The sequence below is a fragment of the Prionailurus bengalensis genome, chromosome D4 (genome assembly GCF_016509475.1).
Source record: "Prionailurus bengalensis isolate Pbe53 chromosome D4, Fcat_Pben_1.1_paternal_pri, whole genome shotgun sequence".
Taxonomy (NCBI): domain Eukaryota; kingdom Metazoa; phylum Chordata; class Mammalia; order Carnivora; family Felidae; genus Prionailurus; species Prionailurus bengalensis.
In genome coordinates, this window is record NC_057359.1 from 45091745 (window position 1) to 45114596 (window position 22852).

Genomic DNA, 22852 nt, shown 5'->3' on the forward strand with positions numbered 1-22852 from the left:
AAGAAGTATTATTTTCAAACAGAGAAAGAATCCCAAATTTGAGACTATGAATTCAGAGTGAATGACTGCAGCCTCGGGGCAAACACACTGCTTTAATCACGTAGCAGTAGGTTTCAAAATCTTGCCTTCTTCAGCCTTAACAATAAAGGATCTCCCTGCCCTTTAAACCTATGGCAACAATGCAAACACGTTATACAAAAAGAACCCAATATCGTTAGGATTTTTAACATTACGACATCAATTTCAGGAGTGGGTGGCACTGTGGTACTTTGACACCCAAAATGAGAGTTTAAAGTCAATGACTTGGTCTTTCCTCTGGACCTCAAGTCCCCAAAAGGACATTTAAAGATCCAATTGTCATAGATTCTAATTCAAACTCCGTTTTCACAACTTTTCTCAAGCTTCACAACTCCCTAACCATCTGGGGGTACAAAGATCCAAAGTCTAACTGGGAAGTCTAAGCTGAAGTTTTTAAATCTGTCTCAACAGAAGCAAAACCGCTGAGATGGGTCATATCCCAAGACATGAAACTGTACCGTTAGTGGAGTGCTAAAATCACTCATTTTCTGCCATACCACCTTCTTCTAAATCAGCAGTTCAAACCACAATCACAGAGGCTCCCATCTAACACAGCAAGTACATCTGCAAAGTAGCAATGATAGTGTCTGAAACTAACAGGGTTAAACAACGTCTTTTGTGAGGCCACTGGCCAAATCTACAGCAGCTGTCTAACTTTGCCTTGAACGATCATAGCAAAAGCTCAAGGAAGTGATCCAATACAGCACTGGTCTTTAGTAACCAGATCGTTTCTATTTCATTTTCAGCCAAGGGAACGGATAATGAAAACAAAATTATTCCTCAGTCAGAAAGTTTTCTTGACAAGCTAATTTTTACCAACCTTTAACTTTTATTCACATGTATAACCGTGAGAGTGGTTTCTTTTTCATGTGGAGACAATCTTAATAACTCTTAAATACTGGCTACACAAGACAAACTTCAGATGGCTATCACTTCTTTAAACTCACTTATAAAAACTACTGGAAAACTTTTTAGCAATTCAAGGACTAGTCCCAAGGTGAAAGAAAGACAGAAAGAAAGAAAGAAAGAAAGACAGAAAGAAAGAAAGAGAGAAAGACAGAAAGAAAGAAAAAGAAAGACAGAAAGACAGAAAGACAGAAAGAAAGAGAGAAAGAAAGAAAGAAAAAGAAAGACAAAAAAAGAAAAGGTAAACATTTTCGTCACTGCCATAAACTGGTGAGCCAGATCTTTGATTCTATCAGTGAAGAAAACTACGGAATTCACACCATTTTACACATGAACTCAAACAAGCATATAGTAATTTTTGTTCAAGGAACAAATTCAGTTCTTCAAAGATGAGAATCTTCCACCTAAAACTACTTAACGTTATTTAAAACAAACAAAACCAGTGGCCCGTCATAAATATCATCATCTGGCTTTTACCAATACATCCGAGGTACCTGCTCTTAAACTCTTCTCTACTTAGCCTATGGAAAAGAGCTACCACAGGAGTTATATATACGTATTCTAAATAGAAAGCCAACATTCCTCAGAAATTAATTTTCTCAAGAACATAAATAAGGGCAAGAAAGTAAATCAAAGCAATGACCCAACAAAGTTATGTTATCACTCTGGTGAATAACTATAGGTTCACACTGGGAAGAAACTCCAAAATCACTTTAAACTAAGTTATGTAGGAATGCACATGACTGCAACGTTCCCCATTTCAATATTTACAATGTATAAGTAAATATTTATTTACTTAAATTTTATTTAAGTGAGTTTTCCTAAAGAACAATTTTTTTCCCCTAAAGGGCAATCTCAATCCAGTATTTAATTTGCAATTCCAGTCCTGTTTCCACAAAGGTTTGGCCCAACGCAGTTTTAGTTAAATTGCAGGGTGGTATATATTCAGGCTACATGCCACAAGCAAAAGATACTAACCATAAATTTACCGATTTTTTTTTTTATTACAACAGATCCCATCATTTTATAGTATCTCAGGTAAGAGAAATAGGACTTCGACACTGTAACATTTGGAAGTGACCGCTAGGTGTTTGTTTCCTAAAGGAGAAAAATTAAAAGCAACAAAAGCACCTATGAATTAAAATATACATGCCAATGGGTATTCCTGAATTGACAGATGTATGAATGGCTTACTTGTTTTAAGAAGGAAACCTCAAATCCTGGGTTAATATTATGTGTCGCTTCTAGAGATTTAAACCATAAATTCCTCAAATAAAATTAAACAAATTGAGTTGTAAGTAATTAACTATGGGACTTCAATAATGTAAAATTATCTCTGTATATTCTCTATGGCTCGGGAATGTAACTGGTTATGTTCAAAATAATACACTTAGTGGGTCTTGGAGCCCAGTGCCTGCAAAATCTCCCATGGAGATTCAGGACCACCCATTGAAAATAGTACAACATTATTGCCTCAAGCAAGAAGCTGGTACATAGGACTGGTTATTCAAGTCTTTTAAATACTATTTTATTGAGGGATTGTGGGAGGTGGGGGAGGGGTTAAGGGGGATTCATGAGTGGATGGGGGAGTAAAACTCAGAAAAAAATTTTTTTTCTAAAGCAGAGGTTCCTGTAGGTGCCCCCCACACACACACACCATCATACCCTCCCTCCCTTTTTAAACAGCTACATAAACAAAGTAATAAGTGCTCAATTTCAGGGAGAATTACATTATACTCCATTTGAACAGGCTACAAAGTACTTTTATTTGAAAAGCTGCTTCTCCTCTGTTATAAACAAATTTACCCGGCACCAATTTCAGACAAGAGAAGAGGGCTAAGGGAGATGGGAGGCAGAGTTAGGAAAAATTCACTCAGTGTCTTAAATAGTTGATCCAATAAAGATCCTTTAGAGAAAACTGTAAGTCTATTTTTTTTCTCCCACTAAGCAAATCATACAGGAGGGCTTTTCTTTTCTAGCGTACTGCACCCTGTCTCTTTAAATTCCAGGCCTGCCCCATTTCCCACGCATTCAATGAAAGCAACACGTTTGCTGGCCTCTAGCCCACAATGTCAAGTAGTTTTCTTGCTATTGAATTTCAAGATTATTCTTTTGGATCATTTGCCCTTTAGTTTTAAGCACGCCAAAGCAAAAATAATGTCTTTCTACAATAACATAAAGAAAACTCTGAGGCCTTTACAAGTCTACAAGTAGAGAACACCTTGTCCTTCAGTTCCCCTTTCACTGCAAAATATGCTCCAAATAAGGGCCATTTATACATTATCTTGGTCTACCATAGCTTTGTCTGTACTATAATAAAATTCTAGGAGTATATTTAATTTGGTACCAAATTTGGAATTTCTAACAAGTTGCAATATTCAAAACCAAGGCTTCGTACTGCTCAAACACGCCAGTCTTTAGCATGGTCCCTTGAGTATTTAGCGAGACTAGATTTTAAAACAAATACGTGATTTTCTATACTTGCAAATTAACTTAATAATAAAAATAGAAACAAATACTGTGAGTTGTAATCATGGTGCCAAAGAGTAGATTTTCCTCATCTTCATACATTTCTTAATCCTAAAGAAAAGAATCCAGACTATTAGGAATCCCATTTAGAGCTCTCTCCAAAGGAACAGAAATAGTTAAATAAAAACTTATCAGCAGAACTGAATTAAGCCCATGAAAAATGTTACTCCAAATGCTAGCAAATGGAACTTAACGTGGCAATTTTATTCCAGCAGCTAGTAAAGAAATGCTCTGATCACAAATGTCAAGTCTTGTGTTTTACATCGAAGGTGGAGTTAATCTGTCATTTATGAATTTTATAAAAGCATCTAATACCAAAGGGAAAACAGACTTATTTTTATTTGACATGTAGTCTTGCTATGCATTTGAGCATAGCACTTTCAATCGCTATTGTTTTTAATGTTAAAAATGTAAACATGTTTCCCACAGACCATAATATCATGGACTGAATCAGATAAAATTTGGGATTGTAAAGAGACCTTTAAGACTACTAGAATTAACTCTTGTCATTTGGCAGAAATCATTTCTTTTAGTTGTGTTTAAGGAATGTTCATATTAATCTATCTGTCGTGTATTCAAAACAGGAAATTACATTTTAATTTTCATTTTGTAAAACTTCTGGTTATTTTTGTAGTTTATGCATGAAACACAATTAAAACGGTCTTCATACTAAAATATTGTCTGTGTTTATGCACTTATGCATCAATTCAAAAATGCATCAATTTCCCTGCCCCAAACATTTGTTTTGCCTTTGTTTTGGTAGTCGTTTGGGTACTTTTTATTTCTCCCAATTCGACGTAAGTTTAACTTCCACACTATCTACAAAGACACAAACTGGAAATGGGTCTGTATTTCCAATTATAGGTCCTATTTATCTCTAACACTATTACCATGCATCTAAACATGATGAGAGTCCTTTTGTTTGCTGTCCATTATTAAAGTTAGATTGAGGCCCTGGAAAATGTCCTAATACTACACATCAAGATAAATGTATTAGTTAACAAAGTTATACTTATCAAAACTCCACAGGGAAAAAAAAATCAAAACTTTTCAAAACATTCCTTAGTACTCCAAAAATGTATACTCTACTGAAATATTAAGCATGGTTGCCTTTCTGTTACAAAGAATATCTTATACGAATCATGTACTTATAAACGAGGTTAATCTGATTAATTTTACAAACTTCAACAGAGCAACACTGTTGAGAAAGGTACGAGTATTATTTACACGTTTCTCTTTAAAGCTTACAATCAACTTATGAAACACTTGTGCATATATTATAGAGCTATTAAAGGAAAACACTCAAAATGACAAGGTGACTAAAATTTCAAGTAACAAAACATGAAAATGTCCCTTGGGAAAGACATTTTTATGTTCTCAATGAGATTACTTTTAAAAAAAAAAAAAACAAAACTAAAAAGCTTATTGTAAACATGTCCATATGTACACTTAAATATCTAGTTTTATATTCACATAATATGTATCATTCAAGAAAGCTTGAAAAATCCAACAAATTTCACAAGAATTTCCTGAGAGCTCCTTTCTATTTGCTAGATGGGGTGCTGAATCTTTGAATAAAGCCAATTTGACATTTTTTTTTAATTTCCCAATACCCCATCTCCCAGAGAGAACTTCTATGAACATTTTGCTATAGCATTTTCTCCCCTTCATTTCATTCACGTACTTTTATCTCTCACACAATTCTCAAAATGTGAGTAATGAATAATTCTGGCCATTCTGATATAAAGAAAATGGACTGAATCAAATACTAAAATCAATGATGAAAATACCCCACCCCACCCCCAAAAAAGAGTCTCTACAGAAAGACACTATGTCAAGTAGCACTAACTCCCAGCTGAATAGACTTTACAACATAATTCTCATTTATTTGCTGCTCTCTTTAAACCGTCTGCATTTGTGTATTTTTCTATATTCGTATAATTAAATCCTTGGCTCTAGCATCATTCAACAATTCCTTTTAACAAGCTGGAATAAATAGAAATTTCTTTCCTTTTTTTTTTTTTTTTTCCTTAAAAGTTAAGCAGCAAGTTACAAGGAAAGAGTGGAAGGGTAATTGCTTTTCAAGACAACTTCAATTAAGCATCTGAATTATTAAACACAAAACCCTGAAGGTATGGTGAGTGATCAAATATTTGATATACCGTACTTTCTCTTTTAACCTGTTTACATGATAACATAAGTCCAAGTCCCCAATTATTCTGTTGACAACAGAAACACAGGTACTTATCTGAAACATAATGCGTCAGGAAAACAAATTGACAAAATTTCAAGCTCTGGCCTACATTATAGGGAAGAAAAAAAATAATCGGCCAACTTTCATGGAAAACCCAATGGCCTTCCTACCTGATCAAGAGCCATTATTTGCGGAAGAAGTTTCCAATAAACATAGGGTGTCCTGAGTTCTTGAATGTTCCAACCTACAGGCAGTGTCGATGGCTGGTATAAATGGCACCAATATTACCAGAACGTAACTTTTCATAATGAAAACGTAATCACCTATTTGGCGAATTATCCAATTACCCTACTTCCCTGTTATTGCAGGCAAGTCTTATACCCACTGCACTGCTCACTCACCATTAAAAAAGGTAAAATTCCAATATAGTCAACTTCATGTCAACATTTTCTTTTTTCAAAAAAAAAAAATCATTCTCCAAACTACCACATTTATGAAAAGAAATTTAATACATCAGAACATACCTATTGTCTAGCATGATAGCCAATACACTGGTGATATCTCATAAATGGCACTTATTTTGTTAAGAAAACACTAGATCCATGATATGCTCCTAGCTTATCCTTTAAAACAAAACAAAACAAGACAAAAAACTAAAGAAAAATAATATTTCAGAGCTAGAAGAGCCCACAGAGCTTATTCAATCCAAACACATCCCTTCTAGGGTCCAGGCCAGAGCCTTCCCTGCTGCATTGCTAAATACCGCTCTACAAGTTACTGGAATACATTTGACTCCTATTTTTAAAGCTAAAAGGCTAGTTGTATTTCATGGAGTAAGTAGTAAAAACAGTGAGAGACCTGGCCAAGTCTCTCAAATTTGTGTCTAGCTTTTTAAAAAGCATCCAAAGTCGGTGGAAAAAAAAGAATAAGGGAGAAAAGACAGGAAAGGAGAAAAATTCATTTTTGCCTAGAACATAGGCTAAAGCTCATTCTAGAAAATGGGATTCTAAGCTAACACAATGTTTCCTGCTAAATTCAAGTGGTGGCTCTGTTTACACAAAGTCAATTATTAGAGGTACAGAAGAAACGAGTTTCAGAACACTGAGTAATAATTTACCACTTAGGGGAGTGGAAGTTAAAGTCAGGATTCTAAAACTCCGACTTGCAAATCTACATTGTTGTCAAAAACTTCCAATGTCTAGACTGCATTGATCAAAGCTATGAGTACTACCCACAGAGAGAATATAGGTCTCATCTCATCTGATGTGTAACTAATGCAACATAGGAGGAACAATAGATACATATCCAAGGAGAGGCCAGTGGGGACTGACTGAGGACATAACACATGCTTCTGCTCAGTGTTCATATGATGAGAAAGTAACTTCCTACTGCTCGTTACTATTTCTGGGCATAGGTACAAAGTCATACAACAAGCATCTCTGATAAGAAAATCTGGAGCTATGTCAACATTTTGAATAATCCATCCCACCAAGAGCAACCAAATCCCAACAGCCTAAACTATTTGTCACTGAGTCACCACACAACAGTTGCTTATAATACAGGAACAGGGAAAGAAATCAAACAAAGGAAAATTTTTGTCAAATAGAAGAGTATTTCTTCAATGCAAAGAAACCTTTCAGTTCTCAGCAACTCATAATAACGAAGTATTTGGGGTAAAAGGTATGGATAAGAGGAGTCCAAATGAACCTTGTTTTTAAACATCCAAAATATTCTAAGTGTTTATCAAAGTAAATAGGTACCTAGAATAATCTGATACTAATCTCCCCCAATACTACCCCCGGGGGGAGAGGGAAGAAGTAGGGCATAAAACCTATCTGCAAAGATCACAGGCATTATGCAGACTGAATTTATATCTAGATACATTAAGAGGCAAGTAACTCTCCCTACTCTGCAGGTTACTGCTCTTCCTAATATTTTAGGAAATTGTTAATGTGTATTTTGCTTTTTAAAATCAATACATACACACAGCATTTGGCCTGGTATTGATGGGAAAATAAGTAACTAACGATTTCTGCTGGAAAGAAACAAAGAAAAAAAAATCTGCTTTTGGCAAAATTAAATATTTTAAAATTTATCTGGCTCAGAAAATATCAATCTTCTAACATGGGTAATAACTCTAATTAAATTCAACTGATCATCTTTATAATCACTTAGGAACATGATTTTAAATAAGCAGGCCTCAGAATGAGTTCAAGATAAGCCATCATCTTCTTTAAAAAAAATGATGATGCACTGATTTTATCCAAAAAGTTAACTGTTAACTACTACGTACCAACTAAATCACACCCAAATACTAGCCTTATCTTTTTAGAAATTCAATGATAATAGCCTTCTTCAAGCCTTAATCACTGCAAACTTATCACACTTAAGTTAAAAGGATTACATCATACAACAGTATTTCTTAAAACAATGTTCTGGATCCTTCATGGCATTGCAATCCTACCATGGCAGGGAGGTGGGGGGCTGGGGAGGCGGCAGATTATCAGGAGATACCTACCATTCAGTAACAATTTTTCCTCATGATTTAATCTCAAAGGGAAATCTTAAATTAATCCACAAAATAAATGTGATTTTACCTCAAAGAAGCTATAGAACTTTTCCCTTTTAAACAGCATCTACCATGGTTACCACCACTTAATTAAATCCTAGGTCATGTCTACAAAAGTAATTATTGCTGAACATTTGTCTGCGAATATAAGTGAGTAAGTATTCACCATTTTAAAAGTAAACGTTTACCACATTTATTACTAGCTATCTTTACACCAGCACATTTGTGACTCATTGTATCTACATGCAAGATCACTTCACGTTTCTAGGCTTCTGGTTAAAACTAAAACAAGAAGATAAACAAAGATGAAGAATCTCAAGGGTCCTTTCCAGCTCCAGAAGACAAAAGCATATCGAAGGCAGGGACCCCCTTTTTCTCTTACGTCTCCCCCAATCCTTTCCCTGTGTCCTGCACGTATGAAGTCTGCCGGTTAAGCACATTACCATGCCCACAAATTATATTCTTAAACAAAACCCCAAAACCACACAGGAAAACAAAACAAAATAGATCAATTTGACAAAATTAAAAACTTGTGTATGACAAAGAGATACCACACATCAGACTACAAGAAAAAGAAACGAAAATGGGACAAGATATTTTCAACGCAAACAACAAAGGACTAACATCCTACAGATAAGAAAAAGACAAAAGATCCCAATAGTTTCTTTTTTTAAAAAGACAAAGGATGTTTTTAAAAGTCAATAAAGAGGAAATCCAAATGGTCAATAAACACATAGAAAATGTTCAACTCCATTAGAAATCAGAGAGATGCAAATGAAAACAAAAGATACCATATTTCAACTAAATATAAAAATAAGAGATCTGAAAATAATCAATGTTGGCAAAGCTGTAGAGAAAACAGTACTCCGCCCCTGACAGAGTATAAACTGTCATGACTACTTTGTAGAGCAATCTGACAACATCTAATACAAATGAAAACACACGCACACCTCAAATTCTAGGCCTATATTCAAAACCTTGTTCATTTGTAAAAGGTAACACATTCAAAGATGTTCACTGCACAGAACAGAAAGTGACCTATATATTCCTTAACAGGGGACCAGAAAAGTAAGCATACAACCTATTCCTGCCATAAAATACTAAACAGAAGGACCTAAAGGTAATGAATTTGCTCTCTCCACATGAAATGTAGTAAGGTTCAAAAATGTCGAGAGGGGAAAATGGCAAGACACAAATTTATTCACTCATGAAAATGTTCTGGAATTTAATAGTGGCCACTGTTGCACAACCTTGTGAATATACCAAAAGCCACTGGATTTTATACTTTCAAAGGGTAAATTTTATGGTATACAAATTATATGTCAATTAAAAAAAATGATTCACCCGCTATGATACTTTTGGTGGAGATTTTGAAAACACAATGTACTATTACCTGCATCAATATAAATGTGCAAATGTGCATCAATAGAATGGAAGGCTAAAAAGTTAGAAAAAAAGGATTCAGAAGCACTTAAAAACTTTTGCTGCATCTATAATACCTAATTCTCTAAAATCAAAACAAAGAATCAAATAGGATAAAATGTAAACATTTATTTATTCTTGGTAGTGGGGATTTGAATGTTTGTTATATCGTTCCTTCCTTTGTCTTTTCTTGTACTTTTTCTTTTTTTTTGAGAAATACAAAAAGGGCACAAAAGAGGCATACCATAAGTGACAAATAGTAAATATACACACACAGAGAGCTATGTAGCATTGCTAACCAAATAAATGCAAATAAAAGTAAAGTACTGCTTCATCCACAAACTGGCAAAGATTAAAAAACAAAACTTAATTCCCAGTACTGGTAACCATGTGGGGAAAGGAGAAGTCTCCCAACCCCTGGGGAAGGATAAATTGGTACAATCATTTTGGAAGGAAGTTTGGTAATGCACAACAAAATTTAAAATCTATGTACCTTTAAATCAATCAATCAATCAATCAATCAATCCTGTGTACCTTGTCTCAACTACCTCCCTTCTGGAAATCTAACACCAAGAAATTATAGGCGAAACTATAAAAATGATATGTCAAAGGTGTTCAGCATAGCATTATTCATAACAAATTAACACTAAGAACAATGTCCACATAAAGTTATGACAAATGTGTATTCAATGTAATACCATAAAATTCAGCTTTAAAAAGATGGTATTTCACCATATACCATGAGGGTAGGAATGTTCATTTGTGCTGTATCCCCAGCTCCTAGAAGTGATCTAGCCATATAGGAGCTCCAAAAAAAACACCTGTTGAGTTAATTTACGGTTAATATTTATATGTGTGTATGTATATATATGAAGATATTTAGTAAACTATTAATTATGGCTGTCTGTAAAGAATTCTCAGTGACTTTTTAATGTATCTATGGTTTGATTTTTCCATAATGAACACATATCTATAAATTTTAAAAATAACAGCATTTTCAACTGCATGTAAAAAAATACATGGGTTCTTCATAAAAGCTGTACAGTACGATGGTGCAATGTAATTTCTCATCTTCTACATTATCTGTAAGTTTTAAAAAAACGTATGAATTATCTGTAGTATCAATGGACTCTTTTCAGACAAATTATATTCTCAAATATGAATACAGCCCTATAAACAAGAATAAAGAGAACCACAAAATATAAGAGAATCAAAGATTAAAGCGTTAAAATCTATGTTATGAGGAAGAGGATGAACTAAAAACACTCTGGCCACACACACAAAACAAAATGTTTTGAAAGAATATTAACTTGTATTACTGAGACAAAAGAATTTCTCTTTCTACGTGGTAGCTTCTTGTTTGAGGAGTAAAACCTAAAATCAAGGAAAGTATAAAAGCCAAGGGAAAACAATTATAGAATTTTCTATTATCTCCATCAGGACAGTGTGAAACATTATGTTTCAGAGATCAAAATTTAATAAAGGTTAAAGTCTGAAGTTCAGTAATACACAGAATCCTTAACTAAGTCATTGGTGCAACTGTGTATAGCTCCTCCCCTCCCAAGTATCTAAGCTTTCCAAGTTCTCTTTTGAGGACTTAAGTCACCGAGAGATTTAAAAAAAAAAAAAAAAAAAAAAAAAGAAGTTCCACATCTTAGAACTGTAAAAGCTGTGTTAAGTAGTAGGAATCATCTGTAATAGATGACCAGAAAAAGAACGAAAGGGCTAAGGTTGGCCCAGGGAAGACCACTGGAAGGAAACTTCAAAGAACCAAGACCAAAGAACAAGGAATCTTTAAAGTAAAATTATGAGACTGTTACCCCTGCCCTGTCCTACCTCACAGAGACAGTCCTACAGGAGGTCACCTAAAATAAGAGATACAAAAGCTTCTGCGTTATACAAATAATATGCCATAAACTGGACAGTGATATTAACTATAAAATGCATCCCCTGAAAGCCAAGTTTGGATTCTCCTTTTCTGAAAAAAATCACTGGATAATTGCTACAATGGAACTTAACCATGCCAGTACTTTGGAAGACTGATCTTTCCTCCTTCCATTAAATGTTTTTATTAGCAACATCAACTGTGGCTTTAAAACATCAGCTTCCACATATTAATGGGGCAGCTCATCTGTGCCAGGTTCTATGTTGAATATCTGGTACCAACGGTTCTCTGAGTGTATTCTGGAGACCCCAGGATCCCCAAAACCTCTTCCAGGGATTGGCTATTCTCACCACAACTCTAAGACATTTTTGCCTCTTTCCCCCATGCTCTCACGAGTGTGCTTCAGTCTTCCAGGGGCTCCATGAAGTGTGAGAACACAACAGACTGAATGCAGAGACACACAAGCTGAGCCAGTTATTTCACAACAGTGAAAAGATTTGTACACACAGAAAGTAGAAGAATGCCACACTTCTCACTCCCGTTTTTGGAAAATACTCATTTTTCATTAAAATGCTATTTATATGCTGACATATAACGGGTTGATTACTGTTATCTTTCAACAAATTAATAAATAACTTTTTAAATGTCTCAGGTTTGATTTCTAATGGAGTAAATATTAATGGATACAAGTCCATGGAAAAAGCTCTCTGGAATCAATTTTGAAGAGTCTGAAGAGGTCCGAAGACCAATAAACCAGAAAACAGCTGATTCATATTTACTCCTCAATTTAGGAGGTAATGGTCCTCTTCTTCCATCGTTCCAGGAACACAAATGAGAACACAAGTGAGAAAACACAGAAATGACTTGCTCAAGAGCACACAAGAGGTCTCTAAAGCCAGCATTCGAATACAAGGCTGTAATTCCTAACCCAAACTCCTCACCACGGAGCAGCAATATCTACCCAAGATAGTTCAACACTGGGTCTTTACTCTTTGTCTTTTAGTCTTAAAAAGTAATGAGTGCTCACTGGAATGTTTTAAATATATGGAATTAACTTTAAAAAAAAAAAAATCAAATGCTACAAAAACAACCTCCCATCCCTGCCAACACCGTAAGAGCTGGGTTCCCACTCATCCAAAATTTATTTATACACATACACACATACCCTTTTTAGTTCTATAAGCATATTTTTTAAATGGGATCACACTGATCTAGCAACTTATTTCACTTAATATCTCTTGAAGATCTTCCTGCATCTACAAACATATTTACCCCTTTTTATAATCCCCATCATTTAAGTGAACTCAGCTGGGGTCCCCTAATTGGCTTGCTTCCCAATTTCTGCTGTTTAAAAAGTCACAAGAAATATACTGTATCTTTGTGCAGTTGCAAAGCTGTATCTGTTGGAAAATCCCTGGAAGTAAAATTGCTGGGTCAAAGGGTATAAACATCTAAAACCTTAATAGATGTTGCCAAATGCCCTCCAAAATGTCCGTGCCCAATTTATATTCCCACTAACAGCATAGGAGATTGCCTCCAATAATTCAGCTTTTAAGTGCCTTGGAAAATTATGCTGTATGTTGCTTCAAAATGCCAAGTAGTAGAACTGCTCTCACCAGTCATCTTAATTCCAGAACTCTACCCAAATCTTCTAACACTCACTGAATATATCAGTATAGTCATCCATCTGTTTGTTTGGTTTTTTTTCTGAAACCTTTGAAATACCTAAGAAGAGGAAACACACCAGGTGCACGCAATATCTTCAACTAGTTCGGCCTCAAATTTTAGGTACCCTGATAAAAAGTTATCCAAATTATTTCAGAAGACTGTTTAACACAAATCAGAACTACACAGTAATGCTGGGCTCAAACATTTAAATCAAAGTTGTAAGTGGGGATTTATTATGCTTTATCTGCCCACTCAAAGGACTAGGGCTACAAATAAAAAGCCATCAAACCATACCAGTGGCCAAATTAGCTTACATAAAATAATAAGCAACAGATTTCATATCATAAATGTCAATGGAACAGACTGCAATAGTAAGGATGGCTGTAATTGGAAAGAAAGTTCACTCAAATTCCCATCATATTGAAAATGAAAACATTAATATTTTAAATGAAATGTTTTGAATGTGACTATTCATTTCAGTCATATCAGACTATTACAAATCTTTGGTACTAATAAATAAGATATAGTCTTTTTTTTTTTTTTTTTTTTTACAAGTGGATAGTTTTAAAATGCATTAGACTCTGACCTGCCTATTCTGTAACAGCTAATGGATATTCCAGGCTTCACCATTTCATCAAAATCTCTCTTCTAGGACTCAGTGCTAGTAATTTTAAATTGCAAGTCTCCAACCCATCTTTGGGACAGAGTAAACCCACATGAATTCAAGTACAATTAGCTCAATTCTGAAACGGTACATGTAATTCTCATCAGGCAACAAGTTGAAATACTCTAATTTCTTCCTCTACAAGTTCTCATACTATTACTGTGGAATAAAGGAAATCAACCTGAAAATCAATTTGCTTTTCCAAACCAAAGATTTACCAAACTAAGGACTCATCCATCTTCGTGGCTGAGCAGTTCATCCTCAGTGCTAAGGTCCACTTCCGTTTATCAACTAATGTATATACTGAAAGTGATTTACCTTGCCATTATTAATAGCCATTTACAGTTTGGAGTATGTGCATTTCTTTTGAATACCTTGCAACTCAGATTTTTCACAAAGCCATATTTGCAGTGTCTTCCATTTCCAATTTCTCACTTACAGATCTATAAGACAGCAAATACAGCACCTTAAAAGGTACAGGAGTAGACTTAGCCATGTCTGGCATTCTTGTTCTGTATTTATTTATTCTTATCATTTTGAAAGGCGTTATAAGCCAAAAAATAAGTCCCAGGATCAAGTGGTATGTTTGGTGTTACTTGAATTTACAACTAAGTATTCCCAATGAACAGAGAAACCTTCCCTTGCAATCTGAATCATGTGTAATTACAGTATGACAAGGTCTCTCCTGGGCTATGTAAGCTGGCATTTTTCCCAGGATTTGTCACATCATGGGAAGCACACATACAAATAAAAATCCAAAAATAAACATTTTAAAACAATGGCTTATAGACCACATAAAGAAACTCCGCAGTTGAAAATAAAAACCGAAGAGCCCAACCGGCAAGCAAGCATCTCTTGCTAGAGACGTCTGAGACATCAGTGTTAGCAAGAGGCTTACCACGCCTAGCAACAACTCCCAGGTGTGGGCTGTGCAGGGCCAGCACCCTCATGCTCCCTCAGGCTGGACCGAAAATCATTCAGGATGGGAAATAAAGGGGAGCATCCCCACTCACACACTGAAGCAGGGAAACAGTGGTGAAATACGGGGAGGTTGGTCATCTTTAATTTCATAATGCCAATTTGTTGATTGCCAAGGAGCCTAAACAAAGTTATCTTAAGAGCTACATCTTCTGCCAACTGACGTAGTTTCCCTAATATACTAAACACTGCTTTTTTGGTTAAATGTATTCCCTCTCGAAGTGTGTGGCAGCCAAGGAGTCCTAATGGTGGCTACCAGGGATCTTAGAAGGTGGTTTCTTTTGTTTCAACTCCTCTGCAGTGGCTCTATACATACATGGAAAAGGGAGAGCGAGATTCCAAGAAGCATCACACCCAACCTCAAACAGTGACAGAAACTTGACGACGCTCATCCTAATTACAGTGTTGAGGAAATATGAAGGAAAATTATCTCTGGCTGTATTTTGATCTAACATGCTAACAAAATCTAAATGTTATTTCCTCTAGGCCATGCATAGTCTTACCCTTCTATTAGAAGCTGGATTCATTTGTTAACCATCAGCAAAGCCCAACAAATTCGACTGCTCAAGTTTTCAGGAGGAGCTATAAAACAAACCACCAAAGGCAAAACATACAGTCCTACAACCCATTGCATGAGCTCTGGAAACAAAAAATAAGCATCAACACAAACCTCTGCCACCTCGGAGGCACACAGCATTGCTCCTTTCTTTATTCAGCTCCTCAATGTTCAATAATTTCCAGGAGCTCTAAGCAGAATGGATTTATTATGATGTTACTCTAAGAAACTGCAGGAGTTCTAGATGCCAATAAAGATTACGGATCAAATGGAAGATAACTACTAACCATTGTGTCGAGTTAGATAAATAAACCTGCTCACAAACAAAGCACCTTATTGTATGTGTACTGTTACCTCCACTAATCCAACTAAAACAACCAGACAGTAGCTTTCCGGAGGCTGAAGGGAATAGACATCAGGATTTCTCAAACCCTCTTTAAATTTTCTTTCAAAATAACACTCCGGTGTTTTGTTTTGTTTTTTTCTTTTTTCTTTTTTCAAAACTGTCCTGCCCTGTATGGAAAGTGTTTGGGACCCAAGAGGCTGGGCAGGATATGCAAACTAGAGACCAAGGCTAAAAACCAAGGTGGGGAAGAAGTGAGGAAGAAGGCAGGACAAACATCGTTCCTCTGAAACTTGGCTTCGACCTTTGCAGGGACCCTCCTCCCCGCAGATCACATCGGGCAGAGACTTCGGCACGCTGCTCAAAAATCCAATGAGCAGTCAAGTGCCACTGGGGGCTGGGGACGAGTAAGCCCCCCGCCCCTCCGCCGACTAAACATTAAAATGCTGACGGTGCGAGGCGGGGGGTGATTAACCCACGAAAGGAAAAATCAGTGACAACGGGCACCTCCCGCCTAATTCACAGAGAGGAAGGCAGAGGAGACCCTGAGGAGAGGCGACTTCCCAAAACGGAACAATAACTACATCCCACGCATTCCCTGCTAATAACACAGGTAAATTTCAATTTCTCTAGGGAAAAAAAAGGCGCAAGCTGTCTGTTCCCTCCAGCCCCACCCCCCGACGCCTCCAAACCCAACAACTAATTGCACCTTCCCACAGAACCCGCGGCTAACCCCAGAGGACCGGTGAGGGCTGGCTTGGGATGAATAAACACTCGACACCTGACGGTCCTTTCTCTGCGGTGACTTTCCCGAAGCCGAAGTGGCGCGCGCGCGGGCGAGAGCCCGGACCTGGCCAGCGCGGCGCCGCGCACCCAGGTCCCGAGGCGACGCCGGCGAGCGCGACGCTGGGGCGGGGGGGAACGGGGGGCGGGGAGAGGGGCAGGGGGTACCGCCCGGGCCAAGCGATTGTTTCCTCCGCGAGCAAAGACATTTTTTGATCAAGCTCCTTTTGTATTCGAGCCCTACCTCTTTTTGGCCTAGGAAAGCTTTCGTGCAAGTGGAAGACGACTTTCTCCACAAAGTGCTGTATGTTACTGTGCTCCGGGCCGCGCACGAACACCATCCAGTCGTGGGTGAAGCCCTCCACGGTGGGTTTTTTCCTCACCTGGGCGCGGTGCCCCAGCTCCAGCTTCACCTGCACGGCACACTGCGGGCAGGGGGAGGAGAGACAGCCGTGAACAACAGGAAGGCGACCGTTCGACACTGAACATTGCGCCTGACATTTTTTTTCCTCCTTCTTGAAACGCACATAAAAGGAAACGGCGGTGCCCTCTGCATCCACGTTTCACGCGCGTGGGCGCGCACACTCCACACCCCCAGATACACCCCACCCGGCCCGCCCGGCGCCCAGCATCCACGCCGACAGGGATTGTAACGGAATGTTACCCCCAATCGGGAAGGGGGTCCGGGGGTCGGGGGGAAGAGGGAGAGCTCACTCAAGCCACTACGAGCACGACAACAAATGCATCGGAAACAAATTAGAAGACAATTAGGAGGCGATGCCGGGGCGGTTTCCCGGCGTGGGAAGGGAGGTAGCCGGGACCCCGAGGGGGGGTTCTGGCGAGCCCCCTCCCTGAAAGTGCCGCGGCGACAGGCACACGCCGAGGAAGTCTTTGTGTACGTGTGTGTGTGCGTGCGTGTGGAGCGCTGTGCCAGGCGGAATGGAAACTACAGGCAGCCTCTGCTGATGGGCACAAACTCCCGTGCTCTAAGCACTGGGTTCGTGCACAACAAAAATGAGACGTCGTCACACACACGCCCGCAGGAAAACACGCCGAGGCATCCATAACTTAAGGCACCCCGCACCCCCCAGCGAAAAGCCCCACGCGATCGGCGAGGCCAGCCTAACAGAGCCCCCGCAACACACTTCCAAGAGCCAAAGTGGCCCCAAAGTAGCTCCCACCTCCCCCAAAAAATAAAATTCGGAAAGGCAGGGAGGCGGGCGGACAGCCGCCGAGGCTCGACTGCGCACAGCCCGGCGCGGGGGCAAAGTTGCGTGCGGCCCCGCCGCTGTCAGCCCGCACACTCCGGCTCACACACGCGCGCCGCGGAGAACGCACCATCGTAGCGGCCGCCGAGGCTGCTCGCCGCGTCCCCGGACTGTGCCCGCGGCTCCCGGCGGCGGCGGCGGCTGAAATATGGCTGAGTTATTATTCGCCTCCTTCCACCGTGTGAGTGTGTGTGTGAGTGCGCGCGTGTGAGCGAGAGTGCGCTTCTTGCGATTGCAAAGAGAGGCGAGGAGAGAGGGAGGCGCGGGGGGGGGGGGGTGGAGGGGCGAGTGTGTTAGTGTGTGTGAGTGTGTGTGTGTGTGTGTGTGTGTGTGTGCGCGCGCCGGGGGGGGGGCGGGGTGGAGGGAGGGAGGGGAGCGGAGGCTGAGGGAGAGGCGGCAGCTCCCTGCAAGCCGTACCAACCTTTCTCTAATTGGAACCGCGGAGCGCTGGCGCTGTCTGGGCTGCGGCGGCGGCGGCGGCGCAGGGCGAGGGAGGAAAGGCGGGGAAGGGGGGGGGTCTTTTATTATTTTTTTTTGCATGTACTTACCGAGCTAGCCATGCCTGGGGGCCCGGAGGTTTGCTGGGGTGTTGTGTGGTACCCCCCTCCCCCGCCCCCCTCAGCTGTAATTCATGAAGAGGCTGCTATGAATGAGAGCGCGCCCAGGAGCGGAGGGTAGATGGCGGACATTCTCTGCCTTTTTCCCCCCGCGTTCGCTTGCTCGCTCGCTCGCTTATTAAACTCAGCCCCAAAAGCAAAAGCAGCAGCAGCAGCAGCAGCAGCTCCAGGGCCAGAGGATGAGATTCCGGAGCATGCGCCGTGGCGCCTTACACCGGGGCTCCGAGCCTTACGGGGCGGAGGGAGGGCGCGAGGGCGGGGCGGAGCGCGCGGGGAGGCCGAGCGAGCAAACCAGGGGGAGCTCGAAAGAGCCAATCACCGGCCACCTCCCGAAACCCGGCGGCCCGCACCGCCACACTGGAACGCCCGGCTTAAAGTAACAGGTTCCTACCGGAGGGGGGGGGCGGGGGGGTGGAGCAAAGGACGGGGAGGGGGCGCTAGAGTGGGGAGAGCGGCCAGCTGGGGAGCCATCCCAGCCCTGTGTAAACTCCTCCCGCCCTACAATAAAAAACGGATTAAAACTGCTGGAATGTAGCCACTGCCTGGAGCCCCCAGCAGCCGGAGAAGGGGTGTTAAATCAAGACTTCGGCGTTAGCACGCTCGGGGGAGGGAGGGGGCTTTCTTTTACTTTCCACCCCGTCTTTTTGTGGTTTTGTGCTGGGAAGTCAAGAACTCACGCCCAAACAAATTTATTTAAGGAAAGAGCGAGAGAAGTGCCACTCTGCAAACAAACATCAAAAAGCAGTCGCTGAGACTGTTAAAACCGGCAACAATCCCCTGGCCCCCTTCCCCATCCACACTCACAGGCACCCGTCCACCACTCCCACTCCCCGCCCTTCTGCCACCGCCACCGAAAATTCAAAAATGAAATGAACAAAAATGCTATTTCCTTCCAAGGGAACTCCTCCCGCTTTGGTAATCCCCGGCTGGGAGGCATCGCGCAGCGGTGCCCAGGTGAAGGTAAAACACCTGGGAGTACCGGCTGCAGACCCTCAGGAACCAGGCTTGGAGTTGTTTTCTTCGAGAGGTTCCCCTCCGGACAGCCTGGTGGGTGGCATCAGAACGCGGCGGATTGTCCTCTGAGGACACGCGGGGCAACTGGGAGTCTTAAAATAGCAGATAAAGTTAATACTGGCTGTAATGTGCATAAATTGGATTATAATCTTTAGGCGTATTGGTGACAGCCAGCGTAATCCAACTCTGGGTATTAATCCGGTTAGGCTCCCGGGTGACAACCAGTCGCAAGAGTGTTCCCAGAGTCGCCCTCCTGCAAACGTTCCCACTCGGGATGGATTGGGTCTCAGTGGCTGGGGATACAGCAGCGCAGCCACGCGTGGGGCGGGGGGAGGAGGACTGACTAGCTTCCTTTAGCAATGCGGACGACCTTCACTAAGGAAACGGATAAGATCTAGACGATCGACTTGAAAGTGAAAGATGGGTGTAACTCCGGTTCGTTGAAAAAAGATCCTTGCATCTTCCTAGCCCTCATTCCTTTCTTGCCCTCTTTGTCTTCTTTCTTTCCCCAAGTTCCCTGGTCTCCCGACTTCTTTCTGATTCTTTCTTTTCTCTTCGCCCTGCCTTCCCTCTTTATGTGCCTCTTTTTCGTCTTTCTCCCTCAACTTTCTGCTTTTTTCTTCTTTTCTTTCTTTAAACCACGAAAGCAAGTTGTCTCAGCTCTTGGAATAAAGAGAGCGGGAGCGGAATAGGGAAGGAGGTTACCTGGGGCATCTGGAGCCGTGGTGGGTAGCTTTCAGTTCTCCCACCTTCTGACACGAAGAGAACCCGAATCAGATCGGAGCACTTCAGGCCAACTTTAATTTTCAACCCAACCTTCCAACTCCAGTGAGTTGAACTACTAAAACTGATGCTCTGACCTCTCCCCAGTTGCAACCCAGGAAACTTTGGTTTGAGGGCCCCAATTCCTACCACCTTTCTTTTGGATTTAGGATAGAGTGGAGAGAACGATTGACTGAGGGGAGAAACATTTTGATCCAAATCCAAGGGTTTAGATTTCTCAACTGACCCACAGGTACATAGATGCCTATCATCTTGTATGTGTGTATGTGTAGGTGTGTGTGTATCAGGACTAAGTTTACATAGACAGGGACAAGCTGTGTGTTAGGATCTAGGTGAAGGGAGGACCTACTTGCTATGCATTATTAAATTTTTGATGAAATAATTAAATTACAGAGAAGTTCTTCAGAATTATCAGGTTGGGAACTGATGTTTATCTGGATGTGCCATTAGTCAAAAGCCATTTCCTGTAAGGTAGCAACCATTGGGCAGTGAGTGTAGCTCAACACACAGGTGAAAAACAACAATCTAGTTGTAAGTTGGAGTTGGCCTTAGAGCTTGGCTAATTTCTTCCAGTGGCAGCAGACTTTCTTGTGATTCTCTCTGTAACTTGTCTTTGCGCTGAGGGGCTGATATCTCTTTCTTGAACTATGTGTTCATTGAATTAATATTATTCCAGGAGTCACCAATAAGCCATAGAGTCAAAGAGGGTCTTTTCCCATTACCCCTCCTATCCCAAAGACTGCTTTAAACACCGAATGTAGGGATAAATTTCATTCTCTAGACACTGAAAATATAGATTTGGTCAGTAGATGGCGCATGGAGCCCTTCCACCAACGTCCTTACGTGACCTCTTTACAACAAAAAGACCAGGAGGAGGAGAAAAAGAAAGAAAACACAATCCTGAATACTCTAGATTCAACTTTTGGGCAAAGGAATTTATGCCAGTCTTTCAATGTATTGTGTATAACCTGTTCTAACAAGCTGGCTATCAATTAAAATCAATCAAAACAGGAAAAACATCAGATTAATTTTTGTCTAGCATATCTGGAGATCTTTGCACTTCACATGAGGTACAAATGTGAGAAGTCTTTTGAATACTTGACAATGCGATTATAGAAAATATTTTGCAAGTAAGTTTTAAGACAGAAATCTTTAGTACTAAATATTCCTCCCCTCCCCCCCAAATTTGTTTTCATGGAAATGCTTAGGGATAAAGCCACCTATTTATCCAAAAAGCAACTATCTTACCAAAATTCATACTGTAATATATAGCACAACACGAAACTCTGTGGGGTTAGTTTTGAGGAGCAGAAAAGAAAAGCAATTGACACTGTTATTTCAAATATGCTTGAGGGGCTCCTGGGTAGCTCAGTCACATGAGTTTCAGACTCTTGATTTCGGCTCAGGTCATGATCTTACCAGGGGGGGATCCAGCCCCCAGTGGGGCTCTGTGGTGACAGCCTGGAGCCTGCTTGGGATTCTCTCTTTCCCCTCTTTCTCTCTGCCCCTCCCCTGCTCAGACTCTGAGCGCTCTCCCTCTTTCTCTCAAAATAAATAAACGTTCCAAGAAAATGCTTGATGAAGAATAAAAAAGGACAGTGTCTGGGATAGATTTTAATTCCTGGTCACAACCACCACCCTCACCGTAACTCTTGGACCATCATTTGGGCTCCAGCACTTTATTTACAATAGCTTTGTTTAGTGTGGAGGTTGAGGCCAGTTTGGATGTTTCTGGCACAATATAAAGAGGTCCTTTAAAAATGTTTTTTGTTAATGTTTATTTATTTTTGAGAGACCGAGAGAGAGAGAGAGAGAGAGAGAGAGAGAGAGAGTTGAGAGGGTGAGGGGCAGAGAGAGAGGGAGACACAGAATCTGAAGCAGGCTCCAGACTTTGAGCTGTCAGCACAGCCCGACAGGGGGGCTCAAACTCACGCATGAACCGCCGGATCATGACCTGAGCCGAAGTCAGACGCTTAACCGACAGCCACCCAGGCACCCCCAAGAGGTCCTTTAGAGTAATTAGAGTGTTAAGGAGCAGTTGTTGCTTCTTAATAGGATTTTATCTGTTTATTTGTTGTGATAATTATTTACTCGTAAGCTCAAATAATCAAATCAATAAAAAGTAACCATTGCTCATCCTTTGCTGTACAGATCTGGGGGCAAAGGGAAGAAGACGCATTGGCGGGAAAACAGATAAATGGGACACACACTAACCAGATATCTGATAAATATTAGACTCAGAATAATGAAGCATTTTTTTTTGTAATAGTGCACTTTTTTCTGTGTACTCTATCTGTGTGTTCGCTCGCCAAAACCATGTTTTGCTCATTTCATGTGCCAGGCACAGAGTTAGGCTGTAAAAATGTAAGAAAGACAGGCTTCCTGTTGTAACTGAGTTTATAACCCAGAGGAGAAGTGTCACCAAAACCTTTTTTTTTTTTTTTTTTTAATTTCTTAGTACCTAAATCTGGGATAGAGCTATGTGTCACACATAAGCAAGCCACATACAACTTTGACACGAACATCCGAAGGGCAAGAAAAATAGTAGCACAAGATTAGAAGCCAGAAGTCATTGCCCTCAATTCCACCGGTTAA

General features: G+C 40.4%; 1 protein-coding gene across 2 annotated transcripts in view; it reads right to left on the reverse strand.

The window, feature by feature from the left end:
* Positions 1–18659, reverse strand: part of MLLT3 (MLLT3 super elongation complex subunit) — a 289714-nt gene extending 271055 nt beyond the window's left edge. Inside the window, exons 1-2 of one of the 2 annotated variants that reach the window (XM_043566262.1) lie at positions 18392–18659; positions 16820–17000 (exon numbers count right to left, since the gene is read on the reverse strand). In XM_043566262.1, coding sequence (XP_043422197.1) covers positions 16820–17000; positions 18392–18403 — 193 coding nt within the window. In that variant the 5' untranslated portion in view covers positions 18404–18659. Of the gene's footprint in view, positions 1–16819; positions 17001–17913; positions 18094–18391 lie in introns of those variants that run through there. The other variant, XM_043566263.1, reaches the window with a different exon arrangement.
* Between the last annotated feature and the right edge of the window lie 4193 nt (positions 18660–22852).